General features: G+C 45.7%; 1 protein-coding gene across 1 annotated transcript in view; it reads right to left on the reverse strand.

Annotated features, from left to right (window-relative positions):
* The window catches only part of LOC146027267 (ferric reductase 1-like), a 58,700-nt gene extending 48,394 nt beyond the window's left edge, over positions 1-10,306 (reverse strand). The window contains exons 1-2 of the mRNA XM_083158207.1: positions 10,111-10,306; positions 3,541-3,677 (exon numbers count right to left, since the gene is read on the reverse strand). Coding sequence (XP_083014333.1) covers positions 3,541-3,677; positions 10,111-10,306 — 333 coding nt within the window. The remainder of the gene's footprint in view (positions 1-3,540; positions 3,678-10,110) is intronic.
* Positions 10,307-22,468: the final 12,162 nt, after the last annotated feature.

The following is a 22,468-nucleotide window of genomic DNA, read 5'->3' on the forward strand; positions in this document are numbered from 1 at the left end:
AATGCATGTGGATTTTTGGTGTGTCGACCTTTGGCCTGTCGACTGTTAGTGGTTGACCTAATGGATTTATACCTTTTTATTGCTGACAAGTCGACCTATACCCTAACAAAAGTAGCCTGATTTAGAGTTGGGAGCAGAAATTATAGCAGAGCAAACCACATTTCTCTTCTTTTAGCATGCGGGGCTAATTAATACATGGTTGTGGTGGCTATCACTGTCGCTTCCTTGGAGGTGATAGTGCTGTATGGTAATGCAGCAGGAGGAGTCTATTACAAGTAGGTGCATTCTGCTTCAATATTGATCAACCTGCATCCTAGAACGTAGCATTGGATCACTGACGCCACCACGTGGCTTGCCCAAGCCACTAATCGTAGAGGCAAGGAACTCTCCATCCAATGATTTTGGATTCCTGGTCTCTTCCCTCCCCATAAACAGTGGCATCATGCCCCCTAATACCACTGTGGTACTTGTGTAATATCTGGGCGCCCGATTTTGTCATTGTATTGCATCGCATCGCATGCAATATAGTGGCATACAATTCATGCGATGCGATTTTTCATTGTAAAGATCCGATTTTTAATTGTATCGTCACCCATGGGTGATTTCATACCCCCACTATCCAACTACGCATGGAGTTGATGTTATATAGTTTGGCGAGCGCAGCGAGCCACCGAGCCCCGCGAGGGGACACAGAATACATGTAATGTAATCCGCATCCCCTCGCCATGCTTCGGGCTCGGTGGCTCGCTGCGCTTGCCAAACTAATTATAATCAACTCCATGCGTAGTTGGATAGTGGGGGTATGAAATCACCCATGGGTGACTATACAATTAAAAATCGGGTCTTTACAATGAAAAATCGCATCGCTTGCCTTAAGTAGTGGCATGCGATGAAAAAATCGGGCGCCCAGATAATATACAAGCACCACCCCTGTCACAATCCAAATCACGGGTCGCACTTAGGATTTGGATAGGTGAGCAACAAGACATTTGCAATGTTAGTCCCTCACAGTGAACCGGCAATAAGCTGGGATGCTGATGTGAGAAAGAGGGCGGAGTGGAACTTGGCACGTCATCAGGGTGGGGGAGGAGGCAGCGCTTTGGGCTGATACTGCCTCTTACCTATTGTGTGAACAAGACCTGGGTAACCTCTTTACACTGCACAGCAACCCGGGTCCGACCCGGGATTAATCCTTCTTTTTACCCGGGTTGGAGTGCTGAGTTGCTGGACCCAGGTAATTTTGAAAAGGCCCTTTCACGCAGCACAACAATCTGGGTCAGACCCAGGTTATTTGTGTAATGTGAAAGGGGTATTATTCACAAATAGAGGACCCCCCTGCCCTGCACCTGCTCTCAAAATGGCATCAAACTGTCAATTACTGATGCTGATGTGCTCCCTACATTAGCGGACCTGTTTGTGCATGCACAAAATATCAAACATCAGTACTTTGCGCATCAGGAAGCAGAGCGAATGGAATCTGAATGAGGGCCACTGTGCGATCTTGCATGCTATACAAACATATGTATTCATATTTGGGAGTATACATTCATTCTTTTTATTTCTTTTTAATGTATTGGGAACCTAATAGATTTCACATTGATATTTGGGAATTTTAACTTCTCTATCTACTTCATTCATGCATCACCATCAGATCTGTCACTGATGGTGAAGAAATAGTAGACCACCATCAATGGCAAAATCAATGGCCAACGTTAGATTAAAAAACTCTAATACAAAAACTTCTGCAGCACATAACTTTTGTCTGTGAATGCAACATGCCAAAATGTAGTCCTATGTCATTGCTTTCCCCTTTTTAAATAGTGTGTGACCAGATGAAATACCTTATAGTATATTGTGGGCTATATGCAAAAGAATAATATTTATCCTGCATGCAAAAAAAAACAAAAGAAAAAAAAACATTTGAATGCTTTGCACTGCAACATGGTTTGTACTATAGAATGGCTGCTTTGTTTTTGCATTGCTCCCAACTCTGAAATTATCCCCACTACTTGGACTTCCAATCAATTCTCTTTTTGTATTGGTATAGTCGTCTCCCAGAACCACCTCCAAATATCATATAACATAACGCCCATTATCTTGGGGGATTATAACATTTCCACTGATTATCCACCATACCCTTGTGCCTCCAAATTCTTTCTGTCCTTAATTGTGGACTGACACTTCTACTCAACAGTTTAGCTTGTGCCTGGATTTTGTTTCAGACACTACAATAAACTGAGACGGACACTGGAGAAAGTTGTGAAATGCCATTTTCTGTGTCCCCGCATTCAGTAGCATCAACATTGATTTTAGAAAGTCCATCATTAGCACATTGTTGCTTCAAAGACACTTGCACTGAACAGGTCTTTCTTGAATGCGTCAATGTGTCTTTGAATTCAACCCGCTTGCATTGACATGCCCACAACACTCCCATAGTACTCCCACAAGACAGAATTTTGAGCTCCATTCAGGCCACCTTCCACACACCAACCAGGAATGCCCATGACTTTGCCTCTTGAGTTCTAATACCAGCTATCCTACAGTACATTCAATAACAACTTTGTGCCTAAACTCAGGGCAACATATACGCTGTAGAGATTTCCAGAATATTTTTCACATGAGCAATCACAAATGATCACTCAATTGTGTAAACGTGGACATTGAGTGTAAAATTCGTATTGAAATAACCTCATTCTTCCAAACAATTATACTGTAGCTTTCATCTCTTCTCAGCTTCCAAACCATATGTATTTTAAAACACATTTGCTTCTCCTAACTGTCCCAAGCAAACCCCTGCAACTATTATAAATTCCTAAATCCTGCTAGTAGTCCTTGTTCCTTTGTTTTTGGAAAACTAATACAATATTTTGAATTTCACCATCATCTCCATAAGGAAAATACTATACTGAAGTGTATATTCCCTCTCTATGGGCTGGATTTACCTAGATGGAGGAGAGATTGCCCAATGTGTTTCTTCAGTGCATGTGTATGGGTGATTACTGTGCATGCGTCCCCATGGTTACCACCAACAGCACAAATTGGAACTGCATGGGTGGTGATTGTGGGGTGGGGTTTGTTGCCAATGTTGCTGACTGCATTGGAAGATGCAGTTTCACTAATACAAGCAGCCACGTTCTGTTGGAAAATTGAATACATTTTATATTAATATAAGATGCCGAATTTGTATAATTTAGCAGTAGCCAGTAGGTGCTGTGACTACACTGTGTCCATCTCTGAATTAGCCCTTAGGTTGTCCTGGAAACATAAGATAAATGGTGTTTGCAATAAGGTTGTGCTCATAACGATGATGAGCTTATGTGTTCCTGCAAATGTGTTTTTAAGATTAGGTGCACAATTATTTTACCACCATCCTTTAGCTACATCTCAACTATATGCATTCATTGCCACTGTATAAGGGTGGATAATATTTTGCCTGAATGTAAAAAAAAATGATTATATGCTGCCACTCTCATGTAAAATAGATGCTCCTGCTTAATAGCAATAATAATCAAATCATTACATCTGTGTATATTAACTTACGGCTCCCGCACTGCATGTCAGTGTTTGAGCATTGCCATCTGTGGTGGAAAAGCTTCCAGTAATCCTGTCCCCTCCCAACGATCGAGCCTCCAGGAGGAATCCTTTAAAATGGTTGCCAGGTGTGGACTGTATGGTAACTAAAAGTAGAAATAAATACAGAAATTAGTGGACACTAAGACATGACATTTATTAGATTTTTACATAGATTTTTACATAGATTTTTACATAGATTTTTACATAGATTTTGCATATTGCAGTGCACAAGTTCTATATAGCAGGACTCAGTTATACAGACAAGAAGCAGAGTTGGAGCCAAGAATACAGCAGATCCATCAGTCATGTATTTTAGCAGGCGATATTAGGGTCCACCATGGAGCAGAGTACTACACACCAATGTTATACTGTAGAGATCAAACACTGTGGCAAGATGGAGCCTTCAAGTAATGGAGCCTCATGGAGAAAGCACAGTACAGTCAATCCTTATACAACACCCCCCTTAATTTTTTTATTTGATACATGACTTTCTTGCAGGGCCGGTGCAAGGCTTCTCAGCGCCCTAGGCAAATCTTCAATATAACCCCCCCAAAAAAACAACCATGCCCCCAGGTGAAAAAGTGTCAAAATGTTCTAAGTTCCCCAGCGATCGCTTGATAAATTTGAGTTAGCGCTGCACCAACAAAAATGTTCTCCTCTACCTGCACCCCTGCTGGTCCTGCACCTGAGTGCTCCCCCTCTCAGACAGAGAGTGCTGCCACTGGCCCCTACATTGCCACGGTCAGTTTACAGAACCGCTAACTCAACCCTGTGTACCGCCCACTCAGCTCCGCCCTCCAAGTTCCGACCCCCCATAAGCAGCTGCCTAAACCTGCCTAGTGGTGGCGCCGGCCCTGCTTTCTTGCAGAAAACTGTACTTAAGGTATAAACAAGTAATATCCAGCAGTGGCTTCTACCTCATCTCACCTCTATGGTGTCTCTGATCTGCCAGCACCCTGTGCAGGAAGCAGACGGGCAGCTGATATCCGCTGATGTCAGCTGGCCGACCCCTGCACCCGTGTCACTGGGCGATAACCATGAAACGCTGGGCTTTCCCATGGGCTGTGCCCCCACATCACCGCCTTACACCCCCCACGGCCGCACTGCTAGGTGCAGAAATGTGCCTGCGCAGACGCAAAACATCACAAACGCGCGGGGGGAACAAATTGATTAGAATAAGGGCCTTAGAGAGAATGATGCTTCAGTTGCAGCTATAATGAAACACCAGACAGTAACCCACTGCAGTAACAGGTAGATGAACGTGGGCTGCACATCTGCCTGTAAGATAGCTGCAGATCTCTTTATAAAAACAAAATAGAGACATTTTCCCAGAGACCTGCACATGTGTAGGTATTCTCTGGCTACTAATGCTAGAGCAGCTACAATAGAAGGGATGGAACATGGACAGAAACTGCACACGGGCCCCCTCCTTTCTTTATATGGCCCTATTTGGATTATCATATATAATAGGTTTAAAGGCAATACAGCTCTTTGGAGGATCTTCCACTTTTTGTTTAGTGTAAAACAATACAAAGAACATATTTTCGAGGACAAATGCAAACATATTTCAACTCTGTGTCAGTGGGAAAGCCCATCTACTGTATTTTTTTTATGTTAAATCTTTTTATTGAAGAAGCAAGTCACACAATGAATGAAAGAAAGAGGTAAAGTAGAATCTACGCACATTAATCAAGGAACAACATAGTCATCAGCTGGTTCAGGACATATCTCGCAATAAATCCATCTCGATAAATTTCTGTAGACATGGTGAGCAACATTACCATAGATTTGTTCATACAAGAAGAGGAAGAAGCTAAAGTAAATGACTATAAAGCTTATCTACCACATTTTGTTCATCTTTTATTTATTTTTTTGATAGGTGTGAACAAGTATATAACTTCATTTTAAATCATGAATACCATCTACTGTATTTACCAGTGACCACAAACACAGGGCTATCTTAGTGCATGAGCTTGATGTGCAGTTGTCCAAGGGCCCCATAACCCTGGGGGCTCAATTCCCAAGCCTTCCAACCCTGGACTAGGAAAGCCCCCCCCCCCCCCTCTAATATGCAGCGCTGTTCGCAGTTTCAGGCGAACGAGCCATCAACTGCATGGGGCGCCGACCAGCTTGTCCGCTGTTGCTATTGCCACCGGGAGTCCTCTTCTGCTTAAAGTTGCCACCCGCCCGCCTGTGCTATGTGCAGCTGACTATTCCTATGATGCAGCTTGCCAGTTTCCACCGGAGTACGTCCCCGCCCCTGAACCTCTGCATTACACTAGTGCCATCCTGAAAGGGGCCTTGTTGTTCGGAGCGCTGGAAGTGGGCTTGTTCCCAGCTATTCCCGCCAGCGTCGATTAATGCTGCAGCTACTACACTGCCCGCCCCTCAGAGGTTCCAGCAGCTCCTGATAGCAATAATGGAGAAGGCATCATGTCCAGGATGAGCTGCTATGGTGCACAGCTTCTTAAAGCAGCCTTAAGGTGAGGGGGGATGAAGGGGTGCAGTTCATAATCTAAATAACTCAGTGATTTCTTGTGAGTGGTTATAAATAAATAAATAAATATATATATATATATATATATATATATATATATATATATAATCACACAAATGGAGCTGGTCCCAGCTTTGCAGGGGATGGCGGAAGAATCGCCAGCCTCCATCCCCCGTCAGCCGCCATCTGATCTGCGAAAGGGGACGCGTGCGCACGTCCCCTTCCGACGGCGCTTCCCCCGGGTCCCCGCCGGCTTGCCGGCAGTCACCCGGGGTCCCCACCGCCTCCCCGCTCTCCCACCTAACCCTGTCCGTCTCCCTGAAGTGGAGACGGACAGGGTTCCCGTCGCCCCGCTGCCCGGAAACTGAGACACGTGTGCGCGATTCGCCAGCAAGAGGGAGGCTGGCTCCATCTGTATATATATTGGGTAGGGCCCACTGCACTGCTTTGCTTGGGGCCCCCTAATGCTTAAGATGGCCCTTCAAAAACATGCAGGACCAACTGCTAGCTACAGTAGCAGGGTTGAAATGCCTAGACAAAGTCCCGGGATATTGGCTATGTGAACATCAGTCACTGATGGATGCATCATATCAGAGAGTCTTGAAATGTATATTAGGTACTCTTTACTTAGAACGGCGCCCACGATTTTGATCGTGGGCATCGTTAGTAAAAAATCGCGGGCATCGCGGGCATTGAATGCACTAAAAAATCGGGTGACATGCGACCGAAGCGATGCCCGCGATTTCCCATAGGGAACAATGTTAAATGTCTCAATTGACCCGATTTCCCTGTTCAATGCCTCAATTGACCCGATTTTTCTATAGGAAACAATGTTAAATGGCCCACAGAGGCCAAATAGGCACCCTGAAGTGTGAAATGGCCCCCACAATTGTTAACGCCACCCCACGATCAACGTGAACCCGAAGCGTGGCGAGCGCAGCGATCCCGCGAGGGGCGGCGGTACGCGTCCTACGACCTTTTCATACCCCCACTATCCACGTCGGCGTGGAGTTGAGAATAGAAAGTGTGGCGAGCGCAGCAAACCACCGAGCCCGAAGCGTGGCGAGCGCGCGCGGACAGCTGTGAAGCCCACGAGGGGACGCGGATACCTGTGAAGGTATCCGCGTCCCCTCGCGGGGCTCGCTGCGCTCGGTACGCTTCGGGCTTGGTGGCTCGCTGCACTCACCACACTTTCTATTCTCAACTCCACGCCGACGTGGATAGTGGGGGTATGAAAAGGTCGTAGGACGCGTACCGCCGCCCCTTGCGGGCTCGCTGCGCTCGCCACGCTTCGGGTTGACGTTGATCGTGGGTTGGCGTTAACAATTGTGGGGGCCAATTGGTATGGTGCGGCAGCATAGCATGGATCAGTCAGATCTGTGCGATGCTGCCCTGTGTAAAAAAAAAAAAGGTTGAATAAATAAATAATTTTTAAAAATGGCGTGGGGTCTCCCTGCCCGGCTATAACCAGCCCAGGGCTCATTGAGCCTGGTCCTGGTTGCACAGATACAGGGGAAAAAAAAGTTGGGGTTTCCCTGTATTTCTGATACCAGCACCAGGCTTATGAGGGCCACGCCCCCATTTTGCCGCTATGGGGGCATGACCCAGAGGCTCTGTGAGCCTCTAGCCATGCCCCCAGCCCCCTAGCTGCGGGAATAGACGCTGTGTGCATGCGCACAGAGTTTATTCCCTGCTGCTCAGCAGCCAACAGGGGGACTCCCAACAGCCCCCCCTTGCTGCGGGACACTGCCGGCCGCGGGAGAGCGCGGGAATGTCCCCGAAAACCGGGACATTCCCGCGGTAATCGGGACTGTTGGGAGGTAGGGGGATGGCCGGGATTGAGGCAGAGTAACACAAGGGGGATAAACTCATGGCTGGAGATGGAGGGACATGGGGCATATGGACGGAGAGTCATAGGAAGGGATGAGGCTATAGAAATGGGGGGATGAGACAATGGGCAATAGTTCTGTAACTATTGAGGAGGGATGAGGAGCTTTAAAAACATGTACAGTATATCAGGCCCCAAGGTTTCTGTTGCCGGCCCTGCATACATTAGAATTGATGAAAAGTGATAAAATAGAAAGTGATAAAGGGGGTTATTTTGGTTCACTCTTTCTGACAAAATCCTCCTGCAAAACCATGTGCACTGAAGGGGGGCAGATGTAAAATGTGCAGAGAGAATTAGATTTGGGTGAGTTATTTTGTTTCTGTGCAGGGTAAATACTGACTGCGGTACTCTTTACCTAGAAGGGTGCCCATCGCGGCCATCACGGGCATCGCATGCACTCAAAAATCGGGTGCGATGCGACCGACGCGATGCCTGCGATTTCCCATAGGTAACAATGTTAAATGTCCCAATTGACCGGATTTTCCTGTTCAATGTCTCAATTGACCCGATTTTTCCATAGGAAACAATGTTAAACGGGCCACAGAGGCCAAATAGGCACCCTGAAGTGTGAAATGGCCCCCACAATTGTTAACGCCACCCCATGATCAACGTCAACCCGAAGCGTGGCGAGCGCAGCGAGCCCGCGAGGGGCGGCGGTACGCGTCCTACGACCTTTTCATAACCCCACTATCCCCGTCGGCGTGGAGTTGAGAATAGAAAGTGTGGCTAGCGTAGCGAGCCACCGAGCCCAAAGCGTGGCGAGCGCAGCGCGCCCCGCGAGGTATACGCGTCCCCTCGCGGGCTTCACAGCTGTCCGCGTCCCCTCGCGGGGCTCGCTGCGCTCGCCACGCTTCGGGCTCGGTGGCTCGCTGCGCTCGCCACACTTTCTATTCTCAACTCCACGCCGACGTGGATAGTGGGGGTATGAAAAGGTCGTAGGACACGTACCGCCGCCCCTCGCGGGCTCGCTGCGCTCGCCACGCTTTGGGTTCACGTTGATCGTTCAGGGTGCCTATTTGGCCTCTGTGGCCCATTTAACATTGTTTCCTATGGAAAAATCGGGTCAATTGAGACATTGAACAGGAAAATCGGGTCAAGTGGGACATTTAACATCGTTCCCTATGGGAAATCGCGGGCATCGCGTCGGTCGCATTGCATGCGATTTTTTAGTGCATGCGATGCCCGCGATTTTTTACTAACGATGCCCACGATCAAAATCGTGGGCACCCTTCTAGGTAAAGAGTACCCTGACTGCTTTATTTTTACACTGCAATATAGATCTCACTTTGAAGTAAAACCCCACCCAAATCTAATGCTATCTGCACATGTTATATCTGCCCCCCTGCAGTGCACATGGTTTTGTCCATCTAAGAAGGATTTTGTCAGAAAGAGTGAACCAAAATAACCCCCAAAGTAACAGCCAATCAGCCCTAACTGCCATGCTACAGGCTGTGTTTGAAAACTGACAATTAGGGGCCAATTGGTTGAGAATTTATCCCTCTCCACTTTAACTCTTTTCAAGGACATCTAACCCAGGGTTAGATAAAATGTTTGTCAGACCATCAGATATCTGATAGTATAATATTGTGGCCACACTGTGAGATATTTCACAGTGTATGACAGCTCAATATCTGAGTTGGACGATATCTCATGACTAATCGTTCGATCCCGATTAAATTAGGATCAATTCAGGATTAAATCGAGTGGTACACAAAATGCATTTGATTTGACTATATAGCACAGATCTGTACAATATAGTGTTGCCTGACAAGACTATTTTTATATTCTATTTACACTACACAGGAGCGCGAATTGGGATTGAATCTGCATCAAATGTAGAAAAACCATTCAATGCCTATTCGATTTTGCTTCTATAAGCAAAATGGAATAGAAAAATACTAGTGCATATCTCACCGTGTGTACCCTGTATTACATCTAATCATCTCTGATTGGTTGTGTGCAGACATGCAGCATTTTATAATGGAGTGTTTGTGTGTATGAGTGTGTGTGTGTGTGTGTGTGTGACAGATTATGATAAACAAATGAGATATCCTAGAACTGCTGTTTTCAGATACCATACACTCAGCAGAGATCTACAGTACATATCATTGTTTTTTTTTTAATTTTACAGCTTTATGACTTCAGTCCTTACCTGTTATAACATCACCAGCATTAAACATCATTTTAGATACTTTGATGATATAAGGGGCTGCAGACAACTGGGGGATATTGCCTGAGTGTGATGGAAGCATGGTGTCACATGAAGCACTTATTGGTCCATTAGGGTAGCCTGAGACAGCCACCAGACATCCAGCAACACAAAAGAACAGCATTAAATGATTTTCCATTTTCACCTGAGGAAACACAAATAGAATGTGATGAGGTCGCTGTATATACATAGAGTAGAAAGCATTTTGATGCAAATATAGAAGTGTAAGGCAGTTAATATGACACTTGTACTTGTACATACTTATTGCAGTAGGTCATTGAACATTTATTGCAGAAGGTAACCGGAATGGATTTAGTGACTAAGTGGGATATTATTGATGGTTCGTAAGGCTGCGAATTCGCCGCCTTGGGAGTCCACAAAACCCCACTTTGTGAATGGTTGGCAGGCGCCACCCATTTTCAAGCCTGATTCGCACGCAGGGCATGAGAATGGATGTTACACAGTAACATCCATTTGCAGGCCAGGGGGAACCTCCCACATCTTTCAATGAGGTGCATGCATATGTAAGGTTGCTCTGAGCAACCTTACATACCTATATGCGTGCACGTTCAGGGGGAAGTGGGCGGGCAGGTGATATCAGCTGCCCGGCCCCTGCCTGTCCGTCATGCCAACATTAGCATGAGAATGCCCAGTGCTCTCATGGGAACGCCCATGAAACGCTGGGCATTCCTAACTGCGAATGGACCAGAATAAGGCCTTAAGGCCCTCATTCTGATTGCTTCCCTATGAATTTGGGGACTGATGCCAACACACTGCGCATGCGCATGTTCACGTATATGCATGTGCAGGGCTTCTGTACGGGCACCTTAGGCGACTTGCATAGTAGCATTTGCACAGGGGGGGGGCAGGAAAGAGGCGGGCAGGGATTGTTCACATTTGCAAAAATGGTGGGTGCGCCCAGGAAACCACTGGGCATCTCCATGCGAATGCAGGCAGGTGGCTGATGTCATGGGACGTCAGCCACCCGACCCATTCTCGGACCTGGATGCCGCAAGTCTAGCTCAGTCTAGACTGACTTAGATTCGCAAACAGGTTAAAAATCATTTGATTGTCAGCAACCATCGAATGATTTTGGCCCCTTATGCTACCCTGCCTCTAGGAACGACAGTATGGCTACCCCTGCCGTCCAGTTTTATTATTCTCATTGTTTGATTAGAAAACCTCATATTGGGGAAGATGTATTAAGTCCTAATAAGAGATAAATGCAAGGGTGATAAGGAGAGATAAACGTCCAGCCAATCAGCTCCTTACTGACTTTTTTCAAACACAGCCTGTAACATGGCAGTTAGCAGGTGATTGGCTGGACGTTTATCTCTCCTTATCACCCTTGGATTTATCTCTTGTTAAGGCTTAATACATCTGCCCCATTGACAATTAGTAGTTTAGTACAATGTAAGCTTATAATAAAATGAGTCATGAGATATGACATTGCATTTAATAAATAAGTATACAGAATTAAAAATAAGGACAGCATATAGGGCAACCTACCCATGTCCTAGTCACACTCCACTCAAGATTGCGTGCATTATGTTGTAAATATTATGAAATGACTGATCATTTTGGGCTGACTGTAATGTAGCATACATCCATGTCCCGCACATTGGCATGTGCCTAATGGGAAGTTCATTACTGAAGGGTACAGCTTTCATCAAATAGTATAGCATTGTATGCAGAGTTCATACAAGCTGCCCATAATTGCACCCACATTGCCTGCTTTGAACTTCGATTATGACAGTTTTACAATGCAGTTTTGATTTCAGTTTCAACACATCCCACTCAAAACTAATGGGGCCGACAAACGGAGCGATGTAGGGGCATTCTCAAAGCAATCTAGTGAGATCGCTTTGAAAATGCCCTCAGATTGCCCCGTGTGTAGGCCCCATTAGATTTGAGGGAGGTGTGTTGAAACTGAAATCAAAACTGCATTGTAAAAATAAGCGGCCAGTATTTACCCTGCACAGAAACAAATTAACTCACACAAATCTAACTCTCTCTGCACATATTACATCTGCCCCACCTACAGTGCAGCATGGTTTTGCCCATTTTGAGAACAAATTTGTCAGGTCTGAATTAGGCCTTAAATGTGGATACTCCGCTCCTTTTATGTGCACTCTCTCACTAGCTCTAACTTTGGAGGCAAAGATCAGTCTGAAAACGTGTATTTACACTATGCACAGCTCTGCATACAGTAGCTCATTCCATTGATATGCCTTTGCTATATTTAGCCTGCATGCGAATATCCTGGTAAATCCTGCAGATGCAAGTGGGGCTGCAACTGAGTTGTGCACTATTCAGCATTGTCCATAGTTGTCCCCATTTGGCTCTGGATCATGTAGAGTCCAAAACCACAACTCTTTCCACTAGCATGTGCTGGGCCGCCCAGCAGAGGACAAGGCTTCCCAGCAAGCCAGTTCCCTCCCCATGACTCGGAATACATGTAAAAGTAATCCGCTGCGCTCGCCATGCTTCAGGCTCGGTGGCTCACTGGGCTCGCCACACTATATAAAATCAACTCCACGCCAACGTGGATAGTAGGGGTATGAAAAGGTTGGAGGACGTGTTCTGCCGCCGCCACTTCGGGGAGGTTTGGATAGTGGGGGGGTGCCTACAACCTCATTGTATGTCAATATTGTATACCTAATGGCATTGTACATTACATAGGAAAATCGGATCGCACCGCATTGCATCGCATCGCACGGCCGTTACAATGGACCATGCGATGCGATGTGATTTTTCTACAGTGCCGTACATAAGAAACATGGGCGCCGTGATAATACACAAGTACCGCCAAATGTAATAGGGTGGGACTGGGAGTATCAGAAAGTGAGAGATTTTGGGAGAGTTTTCTCATTTTTTTAAAGCAGCAATCAATTACATGGCAAAATCAACCCGGTTTTGAAGTGTCAATTATTGCCAATTTAAAAAGATGAGAAAACTCTCCCAATATCTCTCACTTTTTAGATTCTCGCACCCTATTACATTTGGCCCTAGGTGTGAAAATTGCCAAGCAAACATTTTTATTCATCATAATGACCTGTAATGTTACCTTATATAGTAAATATACATTTGTTTACACATCATTTTTTATTTGAATTTATACAACAAATGTGAGCAATGCTGGCATTTTTAGCAGATATTTAGAACATCTCTCACAGAGATGTTGTCACTCAGGCCCTTATTCTGATTGAGTCGGATATCTGCGTGTTCGGTTGGATGGCCAATGTATTGTGTTTGCGCATGTGCAGAGGCGTTTCTGCGCATGTGCGAATGCCTCGCCCGTCCGAACACGGCGTGAATTCCGTGCAGAAAAGTATCGTACAGATCCATCCGAGCAGGGGGTGGAGAGGGCGTGAAGGGCTGTTTGGGCTCATTACCATATGCGTACACCCCGCGTTTCATGGGCATTCCCTTTAAAACGCTGGGTGTACGTATGGTAATGCGGCCGTGACGCACGTGTGGGGGGCGGACAGCTGACATAGCCGGATGTCAGCTGCCCGCCCATATCCCTGCTTTTACAAGAAAAAATGTCTGAGTGGTCTGGAGTACTCGGGGCTGCCTGACCGCTCGGTCCATCATTCGATGGTCGATGACCATCGGAGGATGGGGGAGGTTCCCACAGATGAGGGAGGTGTTCACATGAAACATCCACTCACGGTCCATTCGTTCGGCGTCTTACCGCATTCGGATGGTGTGAGCGATCCGTACGGTAGGCGGGGCTAAGAACACTCTGAAATACGCATCTGTCCAAGTCAACTAGAATAAGGGCCTCAGTGTGTTAATGGGTTGCGCATGCACAAAAGTGTGAATATTGCTGAATAGTGATTTCAGCACTTTTGCAGGGATAACTAAATTAGCCCCTAGATACGTCAGTAAAATGGATTTGCATTTAATTTTGCATCAGTCCCATAATGAGAAGGCAAAGTTTATAGTTAATACATACATTATATTGCACGGTTTAATTTAGAAAACATCAAAATAAAAAAGGTACTTTTTTTTTATATGATTATTCTAGTCCAAGCAATGACAAAACATTAAATAATAGATGAATTAGTCAAGATAAAGAGCTGAAACAAAAGAAATCACACACACAAAAAATAAGCTTACAAGAAAATGGGGTTTTCATTAATGATAGTGCATACTTTCCCACTTTTGAAAACTAGTTTCAGGGAGATTATAGTTGGTAGCAAAATTTTGCACAACACCCCATTGAGGGGACATGTCATGCTCCACCCAAAGGGCGTATCTAATTCCATATATGGAGAATTGTGAAAAGAGCTTGTGAACATGACACCTAGAAGCATGGATGTGTACTGCTACATCTGAGATGAATCTTTTTTTAAATGACTTATATCCAAATGTAGATGAGCCCCAAAGCAGTTAGTAAGAGATACTGTACTTGGTATAGTGCTGAGAAATGGCGCTGATGATTTAATGTAAATGTATCTGTCTCTCATTCCTTTTTTACCCAAAAATGTAACAGTGTAATGTGGGCTAGGAGAAATGGGGGAGATTGCTAGACTAATGAGGGAGAGAGGGAGATTACTGTTATTTCAGGGAGTCTCCTGCAGAATGCAGGAGGGTAGGCAGCTATGTGATAGTGCTCCTTGTCACATCACTTGGAGAGTATTGGTATACAGTAGCTAGAAAACTACATGTGCTAGAAAAATGACAGGAGCTGATACTTTGTTGATAATTGTTACTTTCTCGTTTATTGATAAAGCTGGAGGCAAGGCCCTACACAATTTTCAACTCGCCACCCAAAACCTACTGCACTTCATACTCCACCCCCAACCCCCATTTAGCAACATTAGCCAAATGATAACAGAAAGAAAAGGTAGGGCAATGTATTCACAAGCTAGGTCCCTATAACTAACAATTAACTAAAGAATGTGTGCAAACATGTCTTTTCATAATCAATCAAGGACTGGCAATACTCACATTTAATATTTTACACTATATTGTGTGCACTGAATATTTCAGAAGTCATTAATATGCTATTATTATTAATTAATATATATATTAATATGCTATTTCTTTATTACATCATGTCATATCCTTAAACTTGAATAATTTCATTAGATGTGGGGTGATTTCATTTGTGCCACTCACCCTACAAATCAGATAAATGTTCCGATGCTCTGAGCAATTTTCTGGTTAGCAGATCAGTGTGTGCCTAGCATGTTCTTCAATAGACGGAACATCAGGCATCTTATGTTTTAAGTTGTTCATAAGATGTGACTTCCTGACCATTTGCAGGAGGGTAATGATAGCATTATTTGCTAAAGCTTCTGAATACACAATAATCGTGGCTGATCAGCCAATTTTGGATTGTATAGATGTTTAATTACTGTAGCTTAAGTCACATGTGGTATTTCTCTTATATTAATTTACAAATAATTTTAATAAAAACACAAACACAAACACACACACACACACACACACACACACACACACACGAAACAACACATTACATTGTGCTACTCACGAGATAAGCCTTCACAGCTGAATCCTGCACACTCCAGTACAGAGAAGCACAGGTAAGAGGCAGGGGTGATGTGTTCCTGTTATACAGTCTGCAGCTCCACCTACTAGGGTGCAGTGTATTTATATAATGATGTAGAGGGAAAATGCTCTCCACGATTCTTGGTAAAATCCCATTGTTGTATATTTTTCCAGCACCCTCCAACATGACCCCTTTCACCAGGTGGAAAATGCTCTGCTCCTGTACTTTCTATCAAAGAGGTAGAATGTAAGCCTATTATAGTGAATCCTCAATAGGACTTATTAGACCAGATAATCCTCATATGAATCCTCAAGACACCCTCATGGTCCATGTGTTAAGGACAATAAAGCCTGGGTTTTGGGTCTGGATTTCCTTCGGGTTTTGGGTTCTAATGGGTTTTGCCAAAAACACCCTTCTGGGTTTTGGGTCTGGATTTTTTTTTTTTAAGCATAAAAAACGCTAAAATCACAGAATATTTTATTTTTATTTACATTTTTTGCTCCTATGCTATTATTAACCTCAAAACCATTAATTTCCACTAATTTCCAGTCTATTCTGAACACCTAGTACCTCACAATATTGTTTTTAGGCCAAAAGGTTGCACGAGGTAGCTGGAGGACTATGATATGCGACACAAGTTGCCCATCTAGGAGATGCACTGCAGTGGCAGACAGGATGGCAGATTGAAAAACTAGGCCCCAAAGAACACAATGCAAAGAAAAAAAGAGGTGCAAGATTAATTTTTCCTTGCACCCTACCACCCACCCTTATGTCGTATAAACAGGACATCCGGTTTAACAAACCAATCATTCAGTGCCAGGGACTGCCACATGACTGTGGCTGAAATCATTGGTTCGTTTGGGCCCCCACAAAATAAGCTGGCATTTAATCTGCACAAACTACCTCTACTGAGGCAAGATGTCGTGCTCCTTCTCATCCACCAATTCCTCACCCCTTCAATGTCATGTACATCCTCATCCTCCTCACAGTATTAATTTGTCCCTGTTGAAATGCACCACCACAGGTCTCTGTGTACTTTGTGGACGCTGGTATTCTGTAAGAATTGATAATTCATTTTGATGAACATCATCTTCTCCACATTTTGTGGACGCAACCTCCTACGTCTTTCGCTGACAAGGTTTCCGGCTGCAGTAAAAACTCTTTCAGAGTACACACTGAAAGGGAGGCAACTGAGGTAATGTAGAGCCAGTTTGTACAGGGGCTTCCAAATTGCCTCTTTTTCCTGCCAGTACAAGTACGGACTGTCTGACATGCCTACTTGTATGCTGTCACACATATGTCTCCATCATTCTGTCAATGGGGACAGCATCATATGCAGTGACAGTAGACATGTCAGAAATTGTTGCCAGGTTCTTCAGTCCGGACCAGAGGCGTAACTAGATATTCATAGGCCCCATAGCAATAGTTTGTAAGGGCCCCCTATATAGCAACTGATGGTGAGAAAATGTATGCAAAACATATTAGTTTGACAGCATAGATGGGCCCCCTTCAGCTCTGGGCCCCATAGCAGCTGCACCCCCTGCACCTATGGTAGTTACGCCCCTGGTCCGGACCAAATGTCCAAACTTGGTCCTGCCTGCCCTGGATCACAGCCAGCATGTTGTTGAGGATATCTCAGTTGTTTCCTGGCAGCCCCAGTTGCGGGAGGAAATGAAGGAGATGCTGCTGCCGAGTCAATTTCTGCTTTCGATGACAACTTTTTCACCAGCAGTTCTTTGCACTTCTGCAGGCTTGCGTCCACCGGAAAGAGTGACAATATGTAGACTTTAAACCGAGGATCAAGCACGGTGGCCAAAATGTATTCGTCTGATATCAATACTTTGACCACCCTTGAATTCTGGCAAAGTGACTGAAGGGCTTCATCCACAACTCCCACATGCTTAGCGGACTCTCTCCCTCTTAGCTCCTCCTTCACTTTCTTCAGCTGCTTCTGCAAAAGCCTGATAAGAGGAATTACCTGACTCAAGCTGTCATTGTCTGAACTGACTTCACGTGTGGTAAGTTTGAATGGCCGGAGAACCTTGCACAACATTGAAATCATTCTCCACTGCGCTTGAGTCAGCTGCATACTCCCTTCTTTGCCTACAGATGGAGCGCCTCTAGTTCAGCGCCAGCTCTCTCCAGATCCCCTCCGCTGGTGAGAGATGTCAGAGGGGTGCTCCATATGACGGGGACGTGCGAGCATCTCACATGCACGCATGTCCCCATCACTCAGCAGCGGGGAGCAGAATCCCTGCCCGTCTCCGCATCAGGGGGCAGTGGGAGGTGGCGGTGCACTCAGATGAAATGGGGCACATGTGCATCTCATGTGCGCGCCCCTTCCTTCTGATGGAGGGTCCTGGTGATTTGCGGTAGAATCGCTAAGACTCACACTACAGAGAGGCGCTACATCTGTATGTCATAGGTGGATGTATAAGCTTGAATGGACTTTTGCTGCTCCTTCCTCCTCTGAAGGATAGAGGGTTTAGTTCCACCGCATTACAACCTCTTGCTTCAGCTGATGACGGTGCAGGCTCAAGAGTTTTTGCTGGTGCTCCAGTCTTCGACACGCAGTCACTGAATGGCAAAAGTGCCCCACAATTTTTCGGATCACCGAAAGCATCTCCTGCACGGCCCTGTTGTTTTTTCTAAGATATTGTGCACACAAATTTATTGTGTGAACAATATATGGGACATACAGAAACAAGGAAATATATATAAATTTGGGACATGCTGGATTTCACCCAGACATAATGCTTTCACAATATTCATGGTGTTGTCTGATATAAAAAATCCCTGGGAGAGTCTAAGTGGGGTAAGCCATTAGGTGATGATTTTATTCAGTTTCTCTAAGAGGTTCTTGCTGGTGTGGCTCTTACTGAAACCAGTGATACACAGCATAGCCTGCCTTGGAATGAGCTGGCACTTCCAAGGGGTGTGGTATAATACACCGACAGTCAGAATTCCGACAGTCATTACTCAGATGTCGGAATCCCGGGAGCGCAATGAAGCCCCTTGCGGTCTCGCTGCGCTCGACATGCTGCGCTCGCCACACTGCACTCATCATGCTGCGGGCACCTATTTTATTCTCCCTCTATGGGGGTCATGGACCCCCACGAGGGAGCTGTCGGGATTCCGACATCGGAGTAATGACTGTCGGAATCCCGACTGTTGGGGAGCCGTCCGGCACCCCTTCCAAGATGCTGTGACTGGTGACACTGCTGTTGTTGCTTGCAGAAATCCATTTTTATTATTATTAATGACAATAATGATGACGACACACTGCCTGGCTCATTGCACTACAGAGATGAGCACCTTGCCACCTCCCCTTGACCTCCATCCTCCTCACGTATACATTCGAGGATCCAGGGGGCTCTTTCATACTTCTCTTCGCCAAATGTGACTGCCCTGTCATGACTGTCGTTTCATCTCCTGTTGCGATGAGAAGGCAGGGCAGAAGGCAGCCATAGAGCGTGGAGCAGATCACACAGTGGGGCATGAGCAGACATGCGGAGCATCATATGGGGCAAAGATGGACAGACAGACAAATGGGAGGGGGCACTGATGGCCAGAAGGGAGGGGGCATAGGCTGACAGATAAAAAGACTTAAAAAAAATTATATGGGGGTGTAGACGGACAGAAGGTGGCATAGTTAGATGGATGCCTGGACCCTCTAACTATGAGTGTGCAGCTGCTATGGGGCCTGATGTATTAGGGGGAGTCCCAAAAGCAATCTGACTATACCCTCTAAAAAAACAAAAATTACTTTTAATGACTTCTGCAGCACAGGTTTTGGGGCCCAGCAGCAGTCAGTAACAGTAATGATTTGATGGTGAATTGAGAGGGGAAAACAAAGAGAAAAAATGGGCACAGGGAATGGTAGGTTGTGGGGGGCACAAGTAGGGGTGAAGGGGGCACAGAAAAAGTTAATGGTGGCACAAAAAGAGCTAATGGTGGCACAGGGAAGGCTAAGGGAGCTCTGGGGAGTAGGGGTATCTGTCAGGTGTCCCATCACTGAGAACAATCAACCCCCATTCCCAAGAATGAGGGGACACACCCTGGTGCTCTATCATCAGCAGCATCACCCCATGCACAGTGCACTACTGACCAGTGTGCCTTTTGCAGCTACGGCGCTAGGGATGAGCCGAGACCACCTCCAAGCAGTACCATCACTAGCTTATAAAGTGCAGTCCAACTCCGCCCACTTGCAGTCCACCTTCTCCTCAGGCGCAGTCCAACTCTGCCCACTTGCTATCAGGTCCCGGGTTGCGGTGCCGGAAGTTCCCCCATCCTCCCTGCACAGCAACGAGTAGCTGCCTGCCAGCCCTGGAGAAAGTGCTTGCTGGGGGCGGAGTTACAAGAGAGTCAGCCTGTAGGAGAGACCTGGCAGCGGCGCGCTGCAGACTAAAAGGCACGCAGAGGGAGCTCACAGACAGGGGCTGGACGGCACGCATAATAGACGGCCGCGGGGGTAACACATGTCACACACTGAATCTATACAGCTTACAGATGGGCCGCGACTGGGCTCTGGGGCCCGTTAGATCACCGGGGCCGCCACACATGTCCCCCTTGACCCCCCCTGTCGCCGGCCCTGTGAATGACTCCCAGCAGCAACAGCAGCAGCAGTAGGCATAGCACTGTAGGATCCTCCAGAGGAATCCCAGATAGGAGAGGAGGAGTCAGTCATGCCGGTGACATGACCTGCAGGACTACTTCCAATTCAGATGGAGGAGGATATTGACGAGGAGGGAGTTGCTGGTGTGGTTTTCAGGTGCTTGGATACAACAGGACCAAGGGATTTAGGTGTCACTGGACTGCTTATGGTCCTAGCCACAGTTTCTGAACTAAACCGTGAATTATTAATGGTCTTCAGGTTTCATATAAGGGAGGATGTACCCCTGCTTATTGCAGCTTTACTTAAGCTACAAATGGCAATACAATTGCTGATCAGACTTATATAAAAATTATTTCATACCGAAGAGGTGGATTTATTGGTCTTCTGCCCAGGCATGATGATGAGCTTTTTCATCATATGGACAACAACTGTCTCCTCCCCGGAGACTTCCTCAGCTCCAGTTACACCCATATCCACCTCATCATGGTGTACTTCAACAGTCACATCTTCAATTTCAATATCATCAGAAAGTGGACCATGTGTGCTACTTCCAGCACTTGGAGAGGGTGTGCAAATGGTGAAAGGAGCCACCTCTTCCCATATACTGATGGGAAGGTCAGGCATTGCAACCACCAACACCCTTTGACTCTCCTTGGGTATTTGAAATACCATGTTTTTAGAAGGCACACTTGTTTGCTGTGTTTTTGATGACAGATTAACTCTCTTAAAATTTCTAGTGGGGGAGGGGGGGGGGCTTCGATCATTGTATGTAGTTGAACTACTAGTCATGAACATAGGCCAGGGCCATGGCCTTTCCTTGCCATTCCGTGTCGTAAATGTCATATTGGCAAGCTTACGTATCTCCTCAAATGATTTACATTTATTTATTTTTATTTATGTTACTGAACTTTGGTATTTTGGATTTTACATGCCCTCTACAATGACATTGGGAATTGGCCTTTGCAGATGATGTTGATGGCATTTCATGTTCTATGTCATGACTAGTGGCAGTAGCTTTAGGACTAGGAGGTAGTGGTTCTTGTTTTTTTTTACTACTTTATCCTCCAATATTTTGTTCTCCATTATCTTTCTGGAGTTCTAATAATATGCAGCACAAGAGTTTGTGCATCTAAACCAGTGGTTCTCAACCTCAGTCCTAAAGGACCCCCAACAGTGCATGTTTTCCATGTCTCCACACGCATTCAAATGTGAAATAATTAGCTCCACCTGTGATCTTTTAAAAAATGTGGACTTAATGGCAGTACTGGACTTAACGGCAGTATCACTGGACTTATATGGCTGTCGGCTGTACCACTGGACTTAATGGAAGTACCATTGGACTTAAAAGGCTGTTAGCTGTGCCATTGGACCTAATGGCAGTACTACTGGATTTAATGGTAGTACCACTGGACTTAACGGCAGTTCCACTGGACTTACAGTAATAGCAGTACCACTGGACCTAACGGTAGTACTGGACTTAGCGGAAGTATCATTTGACTTACACGGCTGTTGGCAGTTTCACTGGACATAACGGCAGTACTGGACTTAGCAGGAGTACCACTGGACCTAACGGCAGTACACGACTGTCAGATCTGGGGTTAGTGATGTTCCCGGTGTTGGTGCTTGTGGGTCAGTGGTGGAAGGAAGGATTAGTCGTGGAGGCGAGATGAAGTTTCTGCGCATGTGCGCTGGTATTTATTATAGAAGATGCAGACAGGCAATATGGCAATTGAAACAAATGGTAGGAGCAATGGAAATAATCAGCGTGGAAGCTGAGAGTCCAAACAGTAAGGCAAGCAGTATAAGTCCAGTAAACAACACAGGAAATGCCAGTAATGCTGCAGCAGTATAAACCAGGTTTGCTTGGCAGGAGACTTACACTGATAATCTTCAGCACCAGATGGGTTAACAGGCTGGATAGCTCAGGTTGTTGCTCAGGTGCTTGCTGGTGATTACACCTGCTGGAAGTCTCTGCTGCATTTGGAAATGGCAGCTTGTACTGCAGCTTGGAACCTGGAGTCTGGTTGCTGGGAGCAGTAGTTCCACGGAGGGTAACTGGAGCAGAGAATCAGGAACTTGGAAAAACCAGCAGGAGATTATTGACTGGAGGAATCACACAGGGAGACGAGCAGGAACAGGTAACTGTGTCAGAACAAGGGAAC

This window comes from Crinia signifera, chromosome 8 (assembly GCF_055691185.1).
Source record: "Crinia signifera chromosome 8, ASM5569118v1, whole genome shotgun sequence".
In the NCBI taxonomy this organism is placed as follows: domain Eukaryota; kingdom Metazoa; phylum Chordata; class Amphibia; order Anura; family Myobatrachidae; genus Crinia; species Crinia signifera.